The sequence below is a fragment of the Chinchilla lanigera genome, unplaced genomic scaffold (genome assembly GCF_000276665.1).
Source record: "Chinchilla lanigera isolate Chin_1 unplaced genomic scaffold, ChiLan1.0 scaffold00068, whole genome shotgun sequence".
In the NCBI taxonomy this organism is placed as follows: domain Eukaryota; kingdom Metazoa; phylum Chordata; class Mammalia; order Rodentia; family Chinchillidae; genus Chinchilla; species Chinchilla lanigera.
In genome coordinates this window covers 9419066-9440031 of record NW_004955469.1, presented here as the reverse complement: position 1 = coordinate 9440031, position 20966 = coordinate 9419066, and the positions used below count along the sequence as shown (strand labels likewise).

At 47.2% G+C, this 20966-nt stretch overlaps 1 protein-coding gene across 2 annotated transcripts in view; it reads left to right on the top strand.

Moving 5' to 3' along the window:
• Ift172 (intraflagellar transport 172) overlaps positions 1–20966 on the top strand; it is a 36428-nt gene that overhangs the window by 14995 nt on the left and 467 nt on the right. For both annotated transcript variants that reach the window (XM_005400503.2, XM_013522663.1), the window contains 32 exons: positions 1013–1125; positions 2020–2187; positions 5528–5664; positions 5896–6003; positions 7468–7552; positions 8065–8157; positions 8921–8998; positions 9236–9484; positions 9656–9734; positions 9948–10068; positions 10346–10490; positions 11015–11104; positions 11604–11701; positions 11830–11965; positions 12045–12161; positions 12513–12655; positions 13371–13464; positions 13593–13657; positions 13843–14023; positions 14250–14359; positions 14477–14606; positions 16746–16844; positions 17026–17135; positions 17266–17329; positions 17537–17623; positions 17886–18002; positions 18558–18668; positions 18832–18951; positions 19882–19977; positions 20185–20244; positions 20327–20425; positions 20668–20821. In XM_005400503.2, the coding sequence (XP_005400560.1) occupies positions 1013–1125; positions 2020–2187; positions 5528–5664; positions 5896–6003; positions 7468–7552; positions 8065–8157; positions 8921–8998; positions 9236–9484; positions 9656–9734; positions 9948–10068; positions 10346–10490; positions 11015–11104; positions 11604–11701; positions 11830–11965; positions 12045–12161; positions 12513–12655; positions 13371–13464; positions 13593–13657; positions 13843–14023; positions 14250–14359; positions 14477–14606; positions 16746–16844; positions 17026–17135; positions 17266–17329; positions 17537–17623; positions 17886–18002; positions 18558–18668; positions 18832–18951; positions 19882–19977; positions 20185–20244; positions 20327–20425; positions 20668–20821 (3657 nt within the window). The remainder of the gene's footprint in view (positions 1–1012; positions 1126–2019; positions 2188–5527; positions 5665–5895; positions 6004–7467; positions 7553–8064; positions 8158–8920; positions 8999–9235; positions 9485–9655; positions 9735–9947; positions 10069–10345; positions 10491–11014; positions 11105–11603; positions 11702–11829; positions 11966–12044; positions 12162–12512; positions 12656–13370; positions 13465–13592; positions 13658–13842; positions 14024–14249; positions 14360–14476; positions 14607–16745; positions 16845–17025; positions 17136–17265; positions 17330–17536; positions 17624–17885; positions 18003–18557; positions 18669–18831; positions 18952–19881; positions 19978–20184; positions 20245–20326; positions 20426–20667; positions 20822–20966) is intronic.

Genomic DNA, 20966 nt, shown 5'->3' with positions numbered 1-20966 from the left:
CAACAACAAAAAAGAGTTTTGAGTGAGTTTGAGCAGAAGACTCCCTGAAAGTATCCCCCTCAACTGTGAGTGATCTGCTTTAAATGTGGTCATTTCTGGACTTTCTTCTTTTTTTGTTTTGGTTTGCTTGAGGTACTGGGGCTCGAACCCAGGGCCTTTGCACTGAACTGCATCCCCAGCCCTTTTTACATTTATTTATTTATTTATTTCCATCCGGTCTTGCTAAATCACTAAATTGCCTCAGCCTGAGCTTATACTTGGATCCTCCCGCCTCAGCCTCCCAGAGTGCTGGGATTACAGGTGTGCATCATCACACCCAGGTCATTTCTTACATTGTCTTCAACAGTCAGGCAAAACTAAAATGTTTATCATCTGCACTAACTAGGCTCACTTTAGTCAAGGCTTGTGCTGTTTTGTCAGGGCCTCCCTACTCATCACCATTCAGTGTTCTTTTACCAGAGGCACCCAGGTGTACAGGTAGCTCCTTGGAACAGATGGGATCCAGGTCGTCTCATTCATCAGCTTCTCTCACCAGTGTGCTGCAGCGTCCTCTATCGCTGATGTGCTCAGTGCTGCCTTCCAGAGGATTTCATAAGTAATCAAAGCTACTTGCTTGGTAGCTCTGATCTTTGAGGCAGATGCAACAGTCTTAAGAGTCATATTCCCTGGGGCTGGGGATTTAGCTCAGTGGCAAAGCGCCTGCCTGGCAAGCGCAAGGTCGTGAGTTCGGTTCCTGGTACCGGAGAAAAACAAAACAAAAAACAAACAAACAAAAAAAAGAGTCATATTCCCTGAAAACCATCTACAGTTTTAGATAAGACCCATTTTCTTAAGCATCCCAGAAAAATTACGCTATATTGGTCATATGCATTTCCTAGGGACACACTCTAGGCTCACGTAATGTTCTTAAGGTCCAACATATGATTATAATCACATTATAGCTCATTATAGCCCATGCTCTGTGTGTGACTGTGGAATCTCTTGTCTTAACCCTGTCTCCTTTTCTTGACAGTGGATCTGATTGGTGGCTACAACATTGGTACCATCAGCCATGAGAGCCGTGTAGACTGGCTGGAACTTAATGAGACTGGGCACAAGCTCCTCTTCAGGGATCGCAAACTTCGTGTAAGGAGTACTAGGGTCTTAGGCCTTTGCTGGTCCACAGAGGATATGACACAAGCTTGTAGGGGGCTCTACCGGGTATAGTTTCTTTATTGTATACTGCAGTGATAGCGAACCTTTTAGAACTTTCAATGATACAAGCAGCTTGCTGCAATATGTGTGCCATAGATTCCCCATTGGCATTAGCAGAACAGAAAATACACAAGAATCAGTAGTCTTTGTATCTAGCTAGTATGATAAAACTGTCTTATATTATCCTTGAGGAGATTGTTTATGATGGTAACAGAGTCAAGAGGGAGCTTTAAGAGTTGATTTCCCTCTTACTACCTACAAGAGTATGTCCTGATGAAACCCCCTCGCCCTGCCTTCCTCTTCCTGTGCCTAGCTGCCCTTGGCCCAGACCTGCTGCTCTAGTTCGGCCACACTTACCTGAAGGCGTAGAAGTTGACTTGAAGAGTTTCCTCCTAGCCCCTTCTTGATTATCATCTCAGTATGCTGTTCACCAAAAAATTCAACCATGAGATCAAAGAGACAATCGGATGATTGTTCATCTCATTGAAAACCATGTCACAAGTTTCCATATCATCTAATTTGTCTGGTGGCTTTAACTTTGTAATCCAAGCTGCTAAGTCTGACCCTGAATTATTCTAAGAATCACAGTCTGACTTTCACCTAATTTCTGTTCCTCAGATGTAGGTCTTTGTTGGTTTGGTCATCTCTTCTTTGACCAGAGTCAGGATATACCAACTCTGCATAAACTTCAGGGGTTTCATGTTAGTAAGCTTTGAAATTCAACAGGTCCCTGGCTAGTGGATCATTTTACCATTGGAGAAATGATCAAATTAGAAGACACTCTCACCCCCTTCTAATTGTCCCGTGTGTCTCCTCCTCCCTCAGTTGCATCTGTACGATATCGAAAGCTGCTCTAAGACAATGATCCTCCACTTCTGCTCCTACGTGCAGTGGGTTCCTGGAAGTGACGTCCTGGTAGCTCAGAACCGAAACAACTTGTGTGTGTGGTACAATATTGAGGCGCCCGAGAGGGTCACCATGTTCTCCATCAGGGTATGTTGATATTGGGGACCTCAAACATGGCTCAAACTAATGAATTTGAGCTCTAAGAAGACTGAAGTTTGTGTAGTTTTGTCTGACCGCCACCATCTTTGTGATGGGGTTGGCAAGTGAAGCTTCAGCGGCTTCCCCAAGGGAGACTGGCCTCTACAACATCCTTGATAGATTCCTCATTGTATTAGACCACTAGAGGAGGGGTCTGCATTGCAGTAGCCCTGGGACTTCACCGAGTCAGAATGTGGTGTTCTCTGTGGGCTAGAAGACAGATCCTGGTGGTGATCTTCTAAAACCTGGGAGGGGTCTGTAAGAGCAGAGAAGAGATGTGGGCCTCCGTGTCAGGCCAGTGACGGGTGTGGGTGTGGATGGACTTGATGACTGTGTGTGCATGTGTGCGTGTGCGTGGTGCTGGGACTTGAACCCAGAGCTTCGTGAGTGCTGGGCAGGTGCTCTTCCACTGAGCTGTACCCCCAGCCCTGCTGTGTTCTTTTATGTTTTTCATAACTTTTTCTTTTCCTTTCTTGCCTCATTTTAGACTGAGGTCTAAAATTTGTTTGGTATTTTAAAAATACCCCTTTCCACTTTCTTGGTTTAGAGGTTATAGTATGCATCCTATTTCTGTGGAGGTTACCCTGGGAAGTTTAATGGGTACTTAAAGTTTCAAGTAAATCAGCATCTTACTGTGTCTTCCCGGAAAACAATACAAAGACCTTAATCTTAAACATTGCTTAACTCCCTTTGCTATTGTTGTACAGCATTTAATTTATTTATTTGTTTTTTTGAGACAGGGTCTTGCTGTGTAGTTCAGGCTGGTCTTGCATTAACTGTGTAGCCCAGGCTGGCCTCAAACTCACGGTAGTCTTCCTGCCTCAGCCTCCTGAGAGAGCTAACCTTCTTAACTCCCCCAGTTAGACATTATTATTTTATACAGACATGATTTAGATTTACATCATGGTGCCTATTTCTTTTTTCACCTTTTCTTTTTCCAATGCCAGTTTCATCTCTAGAATTATTTTTCTTTGGTTTGAAGAATAACATTTAGAAATTTCTTTATTGAAAGTCTCTCTACCTGGGCCTAGTGGCACATACCTATAATCTCAGCTACTTGGGCACTGACACAGCAGGATCATAAGTTCAAGGCCAGCCTGGGCAACTTAGCAAGACCATGTCTCAAAAACTAAAACAGTAAAGGGCTGGGAAATGTAGCTCAGTGGTACGGAATTTGCTTAGCATGGAAGAGGCTCTGGGTTCAAGCCTTAGTACCACAAAGGGAAGAAAGGTCCCTTTAGTGGAAAGTGATAAGCTCTGTTTTTAATTTCCTGAAAATATTTTTATTTAGATTTTGTTCTAAAAAGATACTTGGACTCAGACCTAATTCTAAATTGACAGTTAATTTTTTCAGCCTTTTGTAGATGTTATTCCAGTAATTGACTTTCATTGTTTTTCTGAGAAATTAATTAACAACCCCTGATTCTTCTTTTTTCTTGGTTGCTTAAAAAAAGTCTTTTTCTTTTGGTCTTTTTGAGACAGGGTCTTGCTGTGCAGTTCAAGCTGGCCTTGAGCTCACCAGGCTGATCTCAAACTCACAATGATCCTCCTGCCTTAGCCTCCCAAATGCTGGGATTACAGGTGTGCATCACCACGTCCTGCCAAAAAAACCTCTATTTTTCTTAGGGTTTTTTTTTTTTTTTTCTTTTTGAGACAGGGTCTCGCTGTGCAGTTCAGGTTAGCCTTGAGCTCACTTTGTAGCCCAGGCTGGTCTCGAACTCACAGTGATCCTCCTGCCTCAGCGTCCTGAGTGCTGGGATTACAGGCGTGCACCACCACACCCTGCCAAAAAAAAAAAAAATCTATTTTTCTTAGGTTTTTTTTTTTTTTTTTTTCTTTTTGAGACTGTCTCACTATGTAGCCCAGGCTGACCTTGAACTTACAGAGATTCTTGTGCTTCAGCCTCCAGAATAGCATATCCAGTTCTAAGATGTTTTGAAGTTTTATCACAGTGTCTGTAGATACAAATCTGTCAGTCTCTGTGTGTGTGTGTGTCTCTTTCTGTGTCTCTGTCTCTCAGATTTCAACTCTGTTGTCCAGGCTGGCCTCAAACTCCTGGACCCAAGTCATCCTTCCACTGTTGCCTCTCAAGTAACTGGAACTACAGACACATGCTGCCGTGCCCAGCTGTCTGTGTGTGTGTATTTATAGATACATTTGGCGGGGAGGGGGCGGTGCTAGGGATCAAACACAGGGCCCTACAGATGCTAGGCATGCACTGTACCACTGGGCTATAAGCCTAGCCCTTCCATTTCATCTTTTAGGTCTTTAAGTATTTCATACATAATTATTTTATATTCCATAATGGTTATTTTTAAAATTCTAATGCATTATCCATAACTTACTCTTAATTTTGAAATTCTTGAAAGTCTAAAACTATTTTTATAGTTACTTTTACTCTCATGAGAGAGAGTAAAATTTTGGTTTTGTTGCTGTGAGCTCATGTTTTTTGTTTTGTTTTGTTTTGAGACAGGGTCTCTCTATGCAGTTCAGGCTGGCCTTGAGCTCACTTTGTAGCCCAGGCTGGTCTCCAACTCACAATGATCCTCCTGCCTCAGCCTCCCGAGTGCAGGGATTACAGGTGTGCACCATCACGCCCAGCCTGAGCTCATATTATTTTGAATGTAATTGTTTGTAATCTTGAAAACCTCAAACAGACTTGAAAATCATCAAACAGATGATTTCTGTTTGCTTCTGCAGGAATTAGACATGTTAATGATCTGTACTACTTGCATCTATTCTCTTCTCTAAAAAAATCTCTAATCAGGTTTGATTAGAGATTCCCAGATTCGGCCTCCCTGTCCTGCTGAGGCGTTAAGGTTTCTTCTGTACTGTGTTTTCTTCAGACCTTTCCCACTTTCTCATTGCCATTTTTCCTGCTCAGATTTAGCTTTCTGATCTTTTTCTCTGTCCGATCCTTTTCTGAGAGGGATGGGTGGGGAACACTCATAGTGATTTTTCAGGCGAGCTCAGCTCAGGTTCAAGTTGCTTCTAACAGGAGAACCCTTTAGAATACCCGGTTTGTGGTACTGCTGGAAGAAGTAGGTGCCACACTTTATCAACATACTTCAGGCACTCATGCCATCACGAGTGTACTTTAACCCAAGGATATTGCCATAGATGATACGCATTTATCTGCTTGAGAAAAATGAAAGTGTCAGGACAACACGGTCCACTCTACCTCCCTCAGTGTGAGCGCTGCAGGTGGGTGAGGTAGAGTCTGTTCTGCAGCTGACTCAGTGCAAACACTAACCTGGACTTGGGGTGGGGCGGGGATGAACTGTTACAGGGTGACGTCATAGGTCTGGAGCGGGGCGGGGGAAAGACCGAGGTGATGGTGACAGAAGGTGTGACCACCGTTGCCTACACACTGGATGAGGGCCTTATTGAGTTTGGAACGGCCATTGATGACGGCAACTACACCCGGTGAGAGGCTGCTGCTAACCAGTGCGGTGGTGGGAGAGGCCGGGGGTGAGAGGGCAGCTAGAAAGGCTGTAACACTGGCCCTATCTAACCAGGGCCTAGTGCTCCAGGGAGGAGACTAAACAAAGTGGGCAAATCATTGACCAGCCCCTCCCATGCCCTGCTGCAGTACAGATTCTTCTGTGTCTTCTGGATCCTGCCCTCATTCTGTGCTGTGCTTTCTTCCCGCTCCAGAGCAACAGCCTTCTTGGAGACCTTAGAGATGACCCCCGAAACAGAGGCAATGTGGAAAACCTTGAGTAAACTGGCGCTGGAGGCTAGGCAGCTCCACATTGCCGAGAGGTGAGGCAGGTGTGCAGAGCTGAGGTGCCCGGCCGCGGCAGGGCTCGCCCGTGACTGTTTCAGTGTGGGCTGCTCCTGCCCAGTGTTTTACCACTGCTTCCCATCCACAGCCACAAATGCGAGAGCCCCTTCTGGGGTCTTTGTCCCCAAGGCCTCCCATCACAGATGGTGGGTGTCTTTTATTATTTTTGCTTTCCCTTCTTGAAGCTAGGTGCTCCTTAAGAGTTTTTACCCTCATATCCCTCAGTTCTCCCACCAGTGAGTCTCTTCTGGGTGTGGTGCAAGAGTAGAGTTCATAGGACAAAGTTAGGACCCCAGACTCCTTGAGTTTGAACCTTAGTTCCTCTTGCAATCTTGGATAACCTTAGAGAGGTTCCAGACGTGGGCTCCAATTTTTTCCACATACAGCGCTGATAATAGTGGTATTTACCTCCTCGGAAGGTAAAGAATGGCAGTGATAATGGTAGTGAAGAACAAGTTAGAAAATTTGGGCAAAGAGCATATGATTTCTTAAGTGCTAAGTATGAGCTGCTGCTGTGTGATTAGAAACTGTCCTGGAGCTCTTTTCCCACACCCGTCACATAGACTGCCAGCAAGTCCTTGGGACTCAGTCTTCTAAACATGTCCCACAGCTCATACCTTCTAACCCCGCCGTCTCCCCCTTAATGTGGATCACGCAATCTCCTACCTGCACTGTTGTGAAGCCTCTGAATTAGCCTCACTGTTACCAGTCTTGTTTCTGTGTTTTTATGGTGCTGGGCATGGAACCTGTAGCCTTGCACATGTTAGGCAAATGCTCTACCATAAAGCTGTGTCCCCAGCCTTGTTAGCAGTCTTATAGTTCTACAGTCCATTCCATGGCAGATAAAGTCATTTTTAAGAAACAGATTGTGTCATGTTTATGCTCAGAACCTTCTAGTAGCTTACTGTTATACTTAGTAAAAAAATGCAGACTCCTTGTTATGGCCCATGTCCTCTGCCTCCTTCCTATACCAGTTGCCCACCTGCCACACAGGTCTCCTCGTGGCTCTTTGAGAACACTAGGCTTACTCTTGCTGCAGGCCCTGACCTGAGCCTCTCTGGGGAATGGCTTTTCTGTATCTCCTCACCACTGGCTCTTTGTTGTAGTCAGGCCTCAGCTCAAACACTGGATCCTCGAAGAGGCCATCTCTAACTCCACCTTAAATGCAACCCTCAGATACTGAGAACAGAATCATCCTGATGTATTTTACTTTTGGTTCTCCCAAGTTATCTTTATTAATTTTTTTACTATTAATTTGTCTGCACTGGGATCAAAGTTCCCTGAGACCAAGATCTGCATCTGATTTATTCCCTGTTGGGCCTCCAATGATGAAAACAGTGCCTGGCATCTAACAGATACACAGTATGTGTTTGCTGAATCAGTGACTTAATGATGTGCTTGCAGTAATGTTACTTTTTATATCATTGCCTCCCATGCTATAGGTGCTTCTCTGCTTTGGGCCATGTGGCAAAAGCTCGATTCCTGCATGAGACCAATGAGATTGCAGATCATGTGTCCTGGGAATATGTAAGTATTCTCTTGATTCATTCAGTCTCCCAAGCTGAGATTTTTCTTACTGTGTTTTGTTTTGTTTTGTTTCATGAGATAGGGTCTCACTATGTAGTTCCGGCTGGCCTTGAAGTCACTAATTAGCCCAGGCTGGCCTTGAACTCACAGCGATCCTCCTGCCTCAGCCTCCCAAGTGCTGGGCTTTTTCTTAGTATTTTTTAAAGAGTAAAAATATCGATATCAGTACATGTTTGCAGTACACAGCATTTACATTGATTGTGGGGAGCTGGTACATGTGCATAACACATCTTAATTCTTTTCCTCTTGCTATTCAGCCCCATGATTCCTAGCTTTCCAGGCATCCCTACTTTCCTCTACCCTGCCCACCCGTCCTCTACCCTCAAGTTGGACCATTTTGGAATTGCTTGTGAAACTTCAGGCTTTTTTAGCTTTGCCAGTCTGTTAGCTGTCTCTGTGCTTCTGGCTTCCTATCTTAGCCATATAGACCAGAGCCTCATTTTTCCCTGCAGGGTGGAGAAGGGACAGACTTCTATCAGGTCCGAGCACGTCTAGCAATGCTAGAGAAGAACTACAAACTGGCTGAAATGATTTTCTTGGAACAGGTAAGAGCGACAGGATAGAGTAGAGGATCTGAGGGGGAAAAGGGAGGCAAACTCCTAGGAGGAAATAGCTCTGTCAGCTTGCTTCCAGAGGTTTGGGAAAGAGCTTCTAAAAAGGCTTAGAGAGTTGATATGACTCCTTCCTTAATTTCTTCTTCTTGTGTTAGTCCTTATCTCAGTAAAATTCCTCCTTTGGCCTTTAATTACTTCTTTCTGTATTTTGTTTTGTTTTGTTTTGGAGACAGGGTCTTACTATGTAGTTTAGACTGGCCTTGAACTCACTAGATTTAGGCTAGCCTGGAGCTCACAACAATCTTCCTGCCTCAGCCTCCTGAGTGCTGGGGTTATAGGTGTGTGCCACCATTCTTGACCCTTGTTTTTTTAACTCTTATATACAGGGTCCATCCAGATTTTGTGGGTCCCAAAATTTGTTCAACCTGAAGAGCACTCTTTAAGAAAAATTGCCTTGGAAGGACCTGTGCCCTGAGCTTAAACTTCTTTTAGCTTTCATGTAAATCCACTTGTGGGGCTGGAGCTGTGCCTCAGTGATAGAGCATATGCTTAGCATGCATGAGGCCCTGGGTTTGATATCCAGCACTACCAAAGAGACAGAATCAGAAACAGACATTGAGAGATCTATCTGTGGAGTGTTAAAGGGTGAGGGATGAGGTACTTGGTCCTCATGGCCTGGATTTGTAGCCATGGGGAACAGGACATGGTGATTTTTGATCCTCATATCTTCCTTTCTTCTGTCTGATTTCCCTAGAATGCTGTTGAGGAGGCTATGAACATGTACCAAGAACTACACCGTTGGGACGAGTGTATAGCTGTGGCTGAGGCCAAGGTACAGCGTATCTGTCTTCTTCACAATGTTCAGAATCTAGTTCCACCAATTTCAGAACTGCTTTTGTCAGGAAGCTATTGGAACCAGGATAGGGCTGGGGTTGGGATCTGAGAGGATAAGGAGTTAGGATTTGGTGGCCTGGGAGGATTTCCAGTGCTACAGAGGGATGGAGAAGCAGGGACAGAAAGCAGGACAAGAGGGACAGATCTGACTCCCGATCTCCTTTGTGTTGGCCAGGGACACCCAGCCCTGGAGAAGCTGCGCCGGGATTACTACCAATGGCTGATGGATACACAACAAGAGGAGAGAGCAGGTGAACTTCAGGAGAGCCAAGGGGATGGGTTGGCAGCCATCAGCCTGTACCTCAAAGCCGGGCTCCCTGCCAAAGCGGCTCGGCTGGTGCTGACCCGAGAGGAACTGCTGACCAACACAGAACTGGTAGAGCACATCACCACGGCTCTCATCAAGGGGGAGCTCCATGAAAGGGTATGGCCGACTTGGTTTTCCCAACCCTTATTTCCAGGGCTCTGTTCCCCTCTCCCATTCAGCGGAATCCTGGGGTGCATAGGCCTCCCTGACTGTTGGCATTCCTTCTTTTTGGAGCTGATTCTTCCTTCCTTGTGTTGTAGCAGTTTCATTGTATATACGTGTTAACAGGCAGGTGACCTCTTTGAGAAGATTAGAAATCCACAGCGGGCCCTTGAGTGCTATTGTAAAGGCAACGCATTCATGAAAGGTACTAGACACCCACAAGCTGTCCTTTACTACTGTACACTTTTGCGCATCCAGTCGGTGGCACCTCTTTTGGGGCATCTATTCTAGTTGGCTAGCTTTAGTTCTCTGCCATTCCTCCACTTCTCATCTATTCTCCATGCTTCATTTCCCAACTCTATTGTCCTGAGTCCCATGCCTGAAATTCTGAGCTGAGTACCTTCTCTCTCCCTGGCAGCTGTGGAGCTGGCTCGATTGGCCTTCCCCATGGAGGTGGTGAGACTAGAGGAGGCATGGGGGGACCACTTGGTGCAGCAGAAGCAGCTTGATGCCGCCATCAATCATTACATTGAAGCCAGGTATGGTGGCATGGGAGTAACTGGAGATTTGGGAGAGAAGTGAGAGGTGGTGGGCAAGAGAGGACACCACAGTCTAAACAAAAAGATCTCCAAGTTAGGTAAGGGCCCAGGGCTGTAGCTCTATAGTAAAGTGTTTGCCTAGCACACAGGAAGCCCTGGGTTTGACCCCCAGCACAGCAAAAAAAAAATTAAAGTAAAGTGGAATGCCAATGAGGAGTTTCTTCCACTCATCTTTCTCTTTCTTCATGCGTATTTATATCTTTCCCAACACTGCCAGGTGCTCCATTAAAGCAATTGAGGCTGCCCTGGGTGCCCGCCAGTGGAAGAAGGCAATTTATATATTAGATCTACAGGATCGGAACATTGCATCCAAATACTATCCTCGAGTGGCCCAGCACTATGCATCTCTGCAGGAGTATGAGGTGAGGAAGAAGCCTTTTCTTCAGCATGAGGCAATGCAGGACAGGGTATGAGGAGGGCACCCCAACAGGAAATGAAGCCAGCTCACCAAATCTTTCTCTCCCTGGCCCAAACAGCACTGCCACCATGAATAGGAAGAAAGCATTTATTTTCCTGGTTTCATTCCAGCATGACACAGGCTCTCCTTACCCTAGATATGTAAAGTCATCTCTAGCCATCTTCCTGTGCCAGCCCCAGTGATTCTTCATGAATAAGTCTATCATAACTACAGTGTAGAATTGCCTTGTACTGCAGAAATGCGAGAGCCTTAAAAATTTCCGTTGTATTGTCCTCATGCTGCTTTGAGCTGGTCTTTTTTTTTTTATAAACAGTTGCAGGTAGTGTTCACCAATACCAATCTCTTCTCTGTTATTTAAGATTGCTTCTCAGGCTCTCCACCATCCCAGCTGGGGTTTATTCCTTCTTCGTGCAAGCTGCTTTAATTCTGTTGCTCTGACCCTTTGTGTCTCCCTTTCATCAACTCCAGATTGCTGAGGAGCTCTACATTAAGGGAGACCGGACGAAAGATGCTATAGACATGTACACCCAGGCTGGCCACTGGGAGAAAGCCCACAAGGTAGCAAATAGATGGGAGTCCTTTCAGGAAGAACTCTGCCTATTCCTTGGTCTCTGACATCCCTCCTTTACTAACTTACCCAAAAGCTGAGAAAATACCAAAATATATTCTGGATAACTGATCCCTCATCACAGGGAACAGTGAGATGAGGAAAGGCACCAGTCCCTGAGCCTTTAAGTCTGAAGAGGGCAGGTGGGTTTGGGGGCTGAGCAATCTGAACTGCCATTCCCTAGCTTCTGGTTACTCCATGACTTGGTTCTCACCGCTACACTCCTGAGCTCAGTGAGTGTGGGAGGAATGTGGAACGGGAGTGCATGCCCTGAGCACAAGGCCTCACATACCTTTCCACCTTAGCATAATGTCGTCTGCCTCTGCTCCTTACAGAGTTGTAATTCCCTGATCTGACTAGTGTGTGGCCAGCATCCCATGATTTCTGGGTGAGTGGCAATTCCTGGTGCCCTGCCTCCCTTGGGAATTGGTACCTCTTGTGTTTGCACAGCTGGCGATGAAATGCATGCGACCAGAAGATGTGTCAGTGCTCTACATCACTCAGGCCCAGGAAATGGAGAAGCAGGGCAAGTACCGTGAGGCTGAAAGGTGAGCTGTGGCCTGAGGCATCAGAGCTGAGAGAGAGCATAGAGTCTGAAGATGCATACCCGCTGCCCAGATGCTGTGGCAGCAGAGCTCTAGCTGTAGGAAGCCCCAGGTGTATCTCCCATCCCCAGACTATACGTGACGGTGGAAGAGCCTGATCTTGCCATCACCATGTTCAAAAAGCACAAGCTGTATGATGACATGATCCGCCTGGTAGGAAAGCACCATCCAGATCTGCTTAGTGACACACACCTCCATCTGGGCAAGGTGAGACCCCTCCTGGCCCTGCCCAGCTCTTCTCCCACCGGGCTTCCTCTCCCCTCTCTATCCTGACCCCTTCCTGCAGGAGCTGGAGGCTGAAGGCCGACTGCAGGAGGCAGAGTATCACTACCTCGAGGCCCAGGAGTGGAAGGCAACAGTAAACATGTACCGGTCCAGTGGGCTTTGGGAAGAGGCCTACCGGGTAAGGAATCCAAAGCCACTCCAGGGTTACAGCTGTCCCTCTTTCCCACTTTCATATGATTCACTTTAAACTGGTCAGCCATCTTTGAAATGTAGTGAAAACCAGTCTCTTTTGTCAGAAATATGTTTACACCCATATGCATAAACTTTAATTTGTCAACTTAGGGGCTTGTGACTTCTTGAAGCCCCTTCTTCGTCCCTATGTACATCAGTCTTAGTTAAAAGACCCTAAAACTTGGCCCCCTTCCTGTTGACTGAGAACAGGAACATTCATCAGAGCTGGGATCATGAGGGCAAAGATGGGAGGGAGCAACTGTACAGTGGAGGATTGTTCGGTGATTTTGCTTTCCAGGTGGCAAAGACTCATGGAGGAGCTAGTGCCCATAAGCACGTGGCCTACCTGTGGGCAAAGAGCCTGGGAGGAGAGGCTGCAGTGAGACTGCTGAACAAGCTGGGACTCCTAGAAGCTGCCATTGACCATGCTGCTGAAAACTGGTGAGACCTGACACCTTCTCCATGAGCCCCTGAATGAAAACTATTTCCAGGGGCTGGGGATTTAGCTCAGCGGCACAGCACCTGCCTAGCAAGCGCAAGGTCGTGAGTTCGATTCCCAGTACTGGGAAAAGAAAACTATTTCCAAAACCTGAAGCAGGAATGAAGAAGTGTGGAGGGATAGATCCTTGGAAAGTCATGATAGAGCAGCAGGAATAAGTTAGTAACTCTGCTCCCATTTGTTGGAAGCTCAGACTGTGGTTCCTCTTTGGTTCTGAGGAGAGGGCAGAGAGAGAACAACTTATAAAGCTAGAACTGCACTAAGCTAGTAACTTGCTTCTGGGTAGTGGAAGTGTGATTTTGTTAAATGCAAAATGAGCTCTTGCAAATGTTACAAAGGCCAGGGGCAGACTCCGATTTCGAGAGTAGTCTTGCTCAGCTTTGGAGACCCAGCTTCCTGCTAATGTGACTGGGCTCAGGAGGAGGTGTGGCAGCACAGGAGCCCTCCTGCTGCCTTCAGGGAAAGCGTGATTTTGTCTAGCTGTCTCTGGATTCACTGACAAGGCTGCAACGATCAGAGGCCTGCCTTCCTTTACATCTCCCTGTGCTTCTCTGTCACTGCTGCTATCTTTCCATTTGCCCTATTTCCTCCCCTCAATCGTTTCTCTGTTTTCTCTTGCATTCTGTAAGTATTAAGTAGGTAAACCTCCCATTTCAGCTCCTTTGAATTTGCTTTTGAGCTCTCACGCCTGGCCCTCAAGCACAAAACCCCTGAGATTCATCTCAGATACGCCATGTACCTGGAGGATGAGGTATGGTTGTGATTTTGACCCTTCTGTTCCATCACTTGCCCACTGCTGCCTGGTGACAAAGCCCCGTTTTTCACTGTCTGTGCTGCCAGCCTCGCTCTCATCTTGTGTGACTTCCTTTCTCTATGAAGGGCAAATTTGAAGAGGCGGAAGCTGAGTTCATCAGAGCCGGTAAACCCAAAGAGGCAGTCCTCATGTGAGTTCCCCATCAGTTCCTTATCCTCTCCCCCAGTCACAGCCCCGGGACCTTTCACGGTCATCTTTATTCAAACCTAGTATCAGTAAATCTGACTCCCCTTCCCTGTTCCATGTCTGTCTGTCTCCATGGTTGAGACCTCAGTGCTGTACTCAGCATTTCCTACATGTCCCCCTGTGGAGCAGGTTTGTCCACAACCAGGATTGGGAGGCAGCTCAGCGTGTGGCCGAGGCCCATGACCCCGACAGTGTTGCTGAGGTGCTTATAGGACAGGCCCGCGGAGCTTTGGAGGAGAAGGACTTTCAGAAAGCAGAAGGGCTGCTGCTTCGAGCCCAAAGACCAGGAATGGCCCTCAATTATTATAAGGTGGTCACTGAATTTGAGCCCATGAAGGGAGGGTGAGAGGGCATGAGAAGCCCCAGAGCAGCATGCTTATCCCTGGTGCTGAGGTAGCTTGGGGATTGGGAAGGACAGGCAGGAGGAGGGAGTAGAGAGTCCCAGGGGTCCAGGAGTCAAATGGGCCAGCAGAACTTTTGTGGTGGTGGGAAGCTTCCACTCCTCCCACCCTCCTGACACCCGGAAATCTGAGCAGGAGGCTGGACTATGGAGTGATGCTCTGCGGATCTGCAAGGACTACGTGCCTGGCCAGCTGGAAGCCCTTCAGGAAGAATATGAGCGGGAAGCTACCAAGAAGGGAGGCAGGTATGAAGCCAGGGGTCTTGGCAGCACTGGCAGGACTGGGAGTGTGCCACACAGTGGGCGCAGGTAGACCACGTTGCCTCTCCCTGTTCCTGGTCATGAATACACTCGTCTCCACAGGGGTGTGGAGGGACTCGTGGAACAAGCTCGGCAGTGGGAGCAGGCAGGAGAGTATGGCCGCGCGGTTGACTGCTACCTCAAAGTGCGGGACTCTGGAAGCAGCACCCTGGCAGAGAAGTGCTGGATGAAGGTGAGGGCACCAGACTCCCTGGCCCTCCTTCCACATGCTGAGCTTGCTGTCTCAGACAGTCACCTTTATCCTCCTGTGCTTTTGTTCTTAATCAGGTAATAGGCATGAGTCTGCTGTATGCCAGGGGCAGAATCTATGAGGTCTATAAAAGGGGATATAAGACAGAACCCTGACAGCCAGAATTTAGGGGAAGCTTTTTGTTTTGTTTTTAGGGGAAGTTAGACTAACATGTGGGAGGATTAATTAATATTGTGTCTGAGTAAAGACTAAAGTATAAATTTAGTTCAAAGAAGGATGAAGTCTCTTGGGTTGGAGGGGTCAGGAAGGCTGTGAGGAAGGAGGAAAGACTCAGATGAGAGCTTGAAGAACAACTCCATAAGCATGGCCAGGTGGAGGCCATAACAAAAGCATGGGCTGCTCTTCCTCTACCTGAGAAGAAACCTCCTGCAAATTAAGCCAGGTCAGTGTGTTTCACGAATTCTAAGGCAAACTATCAGTCAGAGAAACAGAACCAGCGGGGACTGTGTATATAGCGTGTGTGTAGGGAGGTGTGAGATAAGAAATCGGCTCGCACAGTTATAGAAGTAGGCAAGTCTCATCATCTGCAGACCCAGAAGAGATGATGGGCAGTTCCTGTTGGAAGGCCAGCAAGCTTTAGACCCAGGAAGAGTCTGTGACAGGAAAACCATGTCCTAGTTCAAAGGCATTCAGGAGGGAAGAATTGTGGCTTCAGGGCTAGCCTTTCTGTTCTGTTTGGGCCTTCAGCTGATTGGATGAAGTCCATTCACATTAGGGAAGTCAAACTGCTTTACAATTTAAATGTTAACCTCATCCAACAACACTGTCACAGAAATATCCAAAAGAATATGTGACCAACTCTCGGAATACTGCAGGTCCTGCTCAAGTTGATCATCATATATACATAACCACATTTTAATGCCTTTGCAGTTGGAATATGTGTGTAGTTTAAATGCTGCACCTCAGATAGTGAAGTATGGTATTGAGGGTCATGAGGTGAGACTGACTAGCCCTCTAAACTTAGTGTCAGTGTGATAACAGCCCTGCAAGGTGTGCCTTACGCCTCTGAGCTCATCACTGACTAGCCCCTAGGAGCTGGGACAAAGAAAGTAGGAAGGGGCTGATTTGTCATGAGATCCTAGCAGATTTTAATCAATAAGTATTTATTAAACATCTAATGTGTTTTATTCTCAAACGCTGTTTACTGGAGTCCATATGTGACTGTACCACCTTCAAATTAGTGAGAGGATTGGGAGGAGCATGCTTTGAACTTTGAAGGATTTGGCAAGCCAAGAGAGAGGAGCACAGACAGGTGCAGGAAAGAACAGGAATTAGCATGGACTATAGCTAAAATGGATCATGGAAACTGAAGTCCAGTGAGGACGTCAGTGTCACAGTGGAAACGGTGATTTCACAGAATGTGAGGGTTTGCACAATGACAGTTTTGAGAGTTGAAAGGAACTGTCAAAACCACCTAGACCGGCACTGTCCACTAGAAACAGTGCAGGCCACCAGTGTATGCCACATGTGTAATTTAACTTTTCTAGTAGCCATGTTAAAAAAGTACAGAGAAGCAGTTGAAAATAATTGTAATATATTTTATTTAACCCATTACATCTAAAACATATCATTTTAACATACTAATTAAGATGCATATTTGCCATTGTTTTTTGTTGTACTATCTTCAAAATTCAGTGTGTATGCATAAAGAAACTGAGGCTCCTAAAAGCCTAACATAAATTACTGCAGAACACCCTAGACTCCTCCTTTCAGGAATTCTTTCTCTATACTGTGATACCAAGATTCTATTTGTGACAAAGAACTTGAGAAACCAGTTTGTCACAGGTGGTATGCTCAAAGGTGTCTGAGTGACCTCAGACAGCAAAGTGTCTGAAAGAGTTAGAGGTTTGTCCAGTGAGCTGAGCAGAACAGGTAGCTCTACTGCTGGTCAGCTAAAGGATCCAGTGGACCACGGGCCAGGCTTTGTCCAGGAAAAGTGAGGGAGAGCACCAGAGAGAAAGTTGCCATCTGGAGGGGAAAATGTATCCAATGGGTCAGGCTGAGGAACTCTAGCTTTATTTGTCTTCCCTATTCATTTCCATCTTCTGTTCAACCACCCAGGCAGCTGAACTGTCCATCAAGTTTCTGCCTCCCCAGCGCAGTCTGGAAGTAGTTCGGGCTGTAGGACCCCAGCTGATTGGAATTGGAAAGCACAGTGCAGTAAGTAGGGTGCTGGGACTGAAAAGAAAAGATTGCCCTGAGAAGGGTAGGATGGTAACATCACACCGAAGAAGTGTGTGAGGCGGCAGTGCTGTGGGGAGGTGGAGAGGAGAGCTTACCACAAGGAGACTAGGCAGTCAAGGAAAAGACGGTCTCTGCTTTGATGTGTCCCACTGTGCAGGCTGCGGAGCTCTACCTGAACCTGGACCTTGTCAAGGAGGCGATCGATGCTTTTATTGAGGGTGAAGAGTGGAACAAGGCCAAGCGTGTGGCTAAGGAGTTAGATCCGCGGTAAAGTTAGGACTGCTCTCACCGGGACATTCTCTCGTACTTCTTCCTGCAAAGACTGAGAGAAAGGTCTTATGGGGAAGGTATGGCATTGCTGAACCATGAAGCTAGAGATCTCTGTATGTCTCCACAGGTACGAAGACTACGTGGACCAGCATTATAAGGATTTCCTCAAGAACCAGGGCAAAGTGGACTCGGTGAGACTTGCAGTTAGTGGGAAGCAGAACAGAGGGAGAAGCTGGGGGTGTGGTTCAGGGGCAGCACTTGGGATGTTAAGCATGTGGGATCCCTAGCACCACAAAACCGCTAAAAAGGGTAAAAGCAGAACGCAGGGAGAGGTACTACATTCTCTCCCTCTTGGGTCATCTCTCTCCTCTTGAGCTAACTTTTCCATCAATCCATAGCTGGTGGGTGTGGATGTGGTAGCTGCTTTGGATCTGTATGCAGAGCAGGGCCAGTGGGACAAGTGCATCGAAACAGCTACTAAGCAGGTACTGCTCTCTCCCTGACTCCCATGGCCTCTGTGCACTTTCCCTTGATTCCTCCACTTGCTCCAGAGCTGCCTCAACCAAGTTCCAGCCCCCAGAGATCCCTAATGAGCACCAGAGAGCTCAGTCTTCCATCCTCTGAAATTGGGATCTCTCATGCCCATTGCCTCCTAAACAAATCCATGGCCTCAAGTCAGAACCCTCCCCCAATGGCCTGGTCTTCCAGATTCCTACCTGTCCCATGCTTTGCCTCCCTATCCCACAGAACTACAAGATTCTGCACAAGTACGTGGCTTTATATGCTACTCACCTGATCCGAGAGGGCGGCTGTGCCCAGGCATTGGCCCTCTATGTGCAACATGGAGCTCCTGCTAACCCACAGGTACCAGTCTTCTTGGTGCAAATGTTTCCCCCGGGAAACTCTTTCTTCCTCCTCTAGAACCCCCACATCCCTTGTGGAACTGTCTTGAAGGACTCTATCCTCAGATAACCTCATGTCCAGAGTCCCCGCTCAGCAGCCTCTCCAGAGGGCTTACTACTTGAAGAAATGCCCATGCTAATACCTAGGCACTCATCTTCCAGAGAAGAATCCTGTGCGGCCCTCAAGAGCCTTCACAGCTTCCTCTAGAGAACAAATTGCTCTCCTACCAGAAAACCACAGCTCTCTGTACTATCAGTCATTAACACTATGACTGCATTCACATTCATACATTTGCCCTCACTCACGGAGTACCATCCAGTTAGAAGAGTTATTTTTATACTCTTTTCTCTAAAAATAATCAGCACTTTCTCTGTCACTGTTCCCTGGCTTCTACACACACACACACACACACACACACACACACACCGCCTGTTTCTCCTCCCTTTGAGTCCACATCCACTGTCTTTCACTTCTGCTTAAGCCTTTCAGCTGGATCTCCAACCCCTCTCTCTCTAGAACTTCAATATCTACAAGCGGATCTTCACTGACATGGTCAGCTCTCCCGGGACCAACAGTGCCGAGGCCTACCACAGCTGGGCGGATCTTCGGGACGTGCTCTTCAATCTGGTGAGGAGACTGGTGTGCCAGTAAAAGGTTTCTCTGCCTGTCTTTTTCCTGGTCTGTTCTTGTCCATAATCCTTGGCCCTCAGACATGTTTCCCTGCCTCTGTCCACTCATGGCCCTGGCCTGCTGTGACCCTAAGCCAGGCTGTGTTCTTGTCCTTCTCTAGTGTGAAAACCTGGTGAAGTCCAGTGAAGCCAACTCTCCTGCCCATGAGGAGTTTGAGATGATGCTGCTGATTGCTCATTACTATGCCACTCGCTCTGCAGCCCAGAGCGTCAAGCAGTTGGTGAGATGCAGTGGAGGTGATGAGGTGCAGGGTGCCAGGTCTTAAGGACACATTTTCAAACCTGATGTTGAAGGACTCCAAATTCTGGGTTGTAGAGTTTAGGCTCTTGGACCTCCTCACTTTTCATCATCTAAATCAGGCTTTCTTTAAAATCCTTGTTGAGATGAGTTTTCTTCCCGTACTCCATAGGCCTTTTTGTGTGGGTTTTTTTTTTTGGTACTGGGAATCAAACTCAGGACCTTGCATTTGCTAGGCAGGCGCCTGTGCCAATGAGCTATATCCCTGGCCCCTTGTTTTTGTTTTTTGAGAAAGGGTCTCACTACATAGCCCAGGCTGGCCTAAAACTTGTGATCTTCCTGCCTCACTCAGCCTCCTGAGTGCTGGAATTACAGGTATGCAGCACCATGCGTAGCTTGCTTTGATCTTCTGGGTTTCTGTGCCCACTCAACTCCAGCACATTATGTTTAGTTTATTTTTACTTATTTATCTTTTTTCAGTGCTGGTGACTGAACCCAGGGCCTTGTACATGCTAGCCAAGTGCTGTACAGTAAGCTACATCCTCAGCCCTACCTCATAAATTTTATACATTCAAATCCCATGATTTCTTTATTCATCTCCTATAATGAACACTGTTTTTGTAGTACTGGGTATTGAGCCAAGGGTCTTTGCACTGAGCTACATCCCATTCTTTGTTTTGTTTTGTTTTTGGAGACAGGTTCTCACTAAATTGCCTGGGCTGGGCTCAAATTGATAGCCTCCTGTCTCAACCTCCAAAGTGCTAGTATTACAGGCATGGACCACCCCCTGCCCAGCCACTTTAATATTAATGTTGGTTTCCTAGTTCTGTGGCTACCTTCACTGTAGGATCGTTGGTCTGGTAGCTCAGTGACTGTAACACCAGGATCATAAAGCTTTGCCTTTAATCCTCAGGAAACTGTGGCTGCCAGGCTTTCTGTTTCACTCTTGCGTCACACCCAGTTACTACCGGCAGACAAGGCCTTCTATGAAGCAGGCACGGCTGCCAAGGTGAGTTGAACAGGAAGGGTGGGGCTTAAAGAGATATGGAAGTCCAGTTAGAAGACAGAATATCCCTGAGCAAAGCTGACTGTGGGTCTGATGTTATGAAAGACAAAGTTGTCCTCTACCGGTGCCTGTAGTTTTTTCCCTGCCGCCTAAAGAAGTAGCATCCAGCTCAGCTTGCTCACTCACATTCGCAACCTTTCTCTGTTATAGGCTGTCGGGTGGGAGAACATGGCCTTCATCTTCCTCAACCGCTTTTTGGATCTGACCGACGTGAGTAGGGAAATTGTGCCAGTGGTTAAGGTTTTGCCTGTCATAGGTTGTGCCTGGCTCATGGTTGTCCACTCTGCTGCAGGCCATTGAAGAAGGTACACTGGATGCCCTTGACCACTCAGATTTTCAGGATACAGACATTCCCTATGAGGTGTCACTCCCAGCCAAGCAGCATGTACCAGTAAGTGTGCGAGAATGAAAGGCAAGGCCTCACCAGGAGTGGTTTGGGAGGAAAACCTTGGGCTACTGCCTTTGTGAGGACCTCAGAACTCCCTAAGTGGACATCGAAGCAGTGACTGTCTGCCCAGTGCAAAGCAGATCATCAAGGCTGAAAGCCAGGGTACAGGATGAGGGCCTACCAAACACCCTACCCCACCCCCACTCATCCTGCCCTATGTGAAGCTGCTTCCTCTGTCCTCCCAGGAGGCCCAGAGAGAAGAGGTTCGGGACTGGGTGCTCACAGTCTCCATGGACCAGCGGCTGGAGCAGGTTCTGCCTCAGGATGAGCGTGGCACCTATGAGGCTTCCCTAGTGGCAGTGAGCACTGGAGTTCGGGCGCTGCCCTGCCTCATTACAGGTATGAAACCCCGCAGCACCCCAACATCCTGTGGTAGGCAGACCTGGGAGGGAATGCCGCGGGATCAAGACGCTTTTTTTCATATTAATTTAGTAAAGGGTGCGCAAGGCAGGGACCGCTCACGCTCCACCCTAGGCTGCTCTTC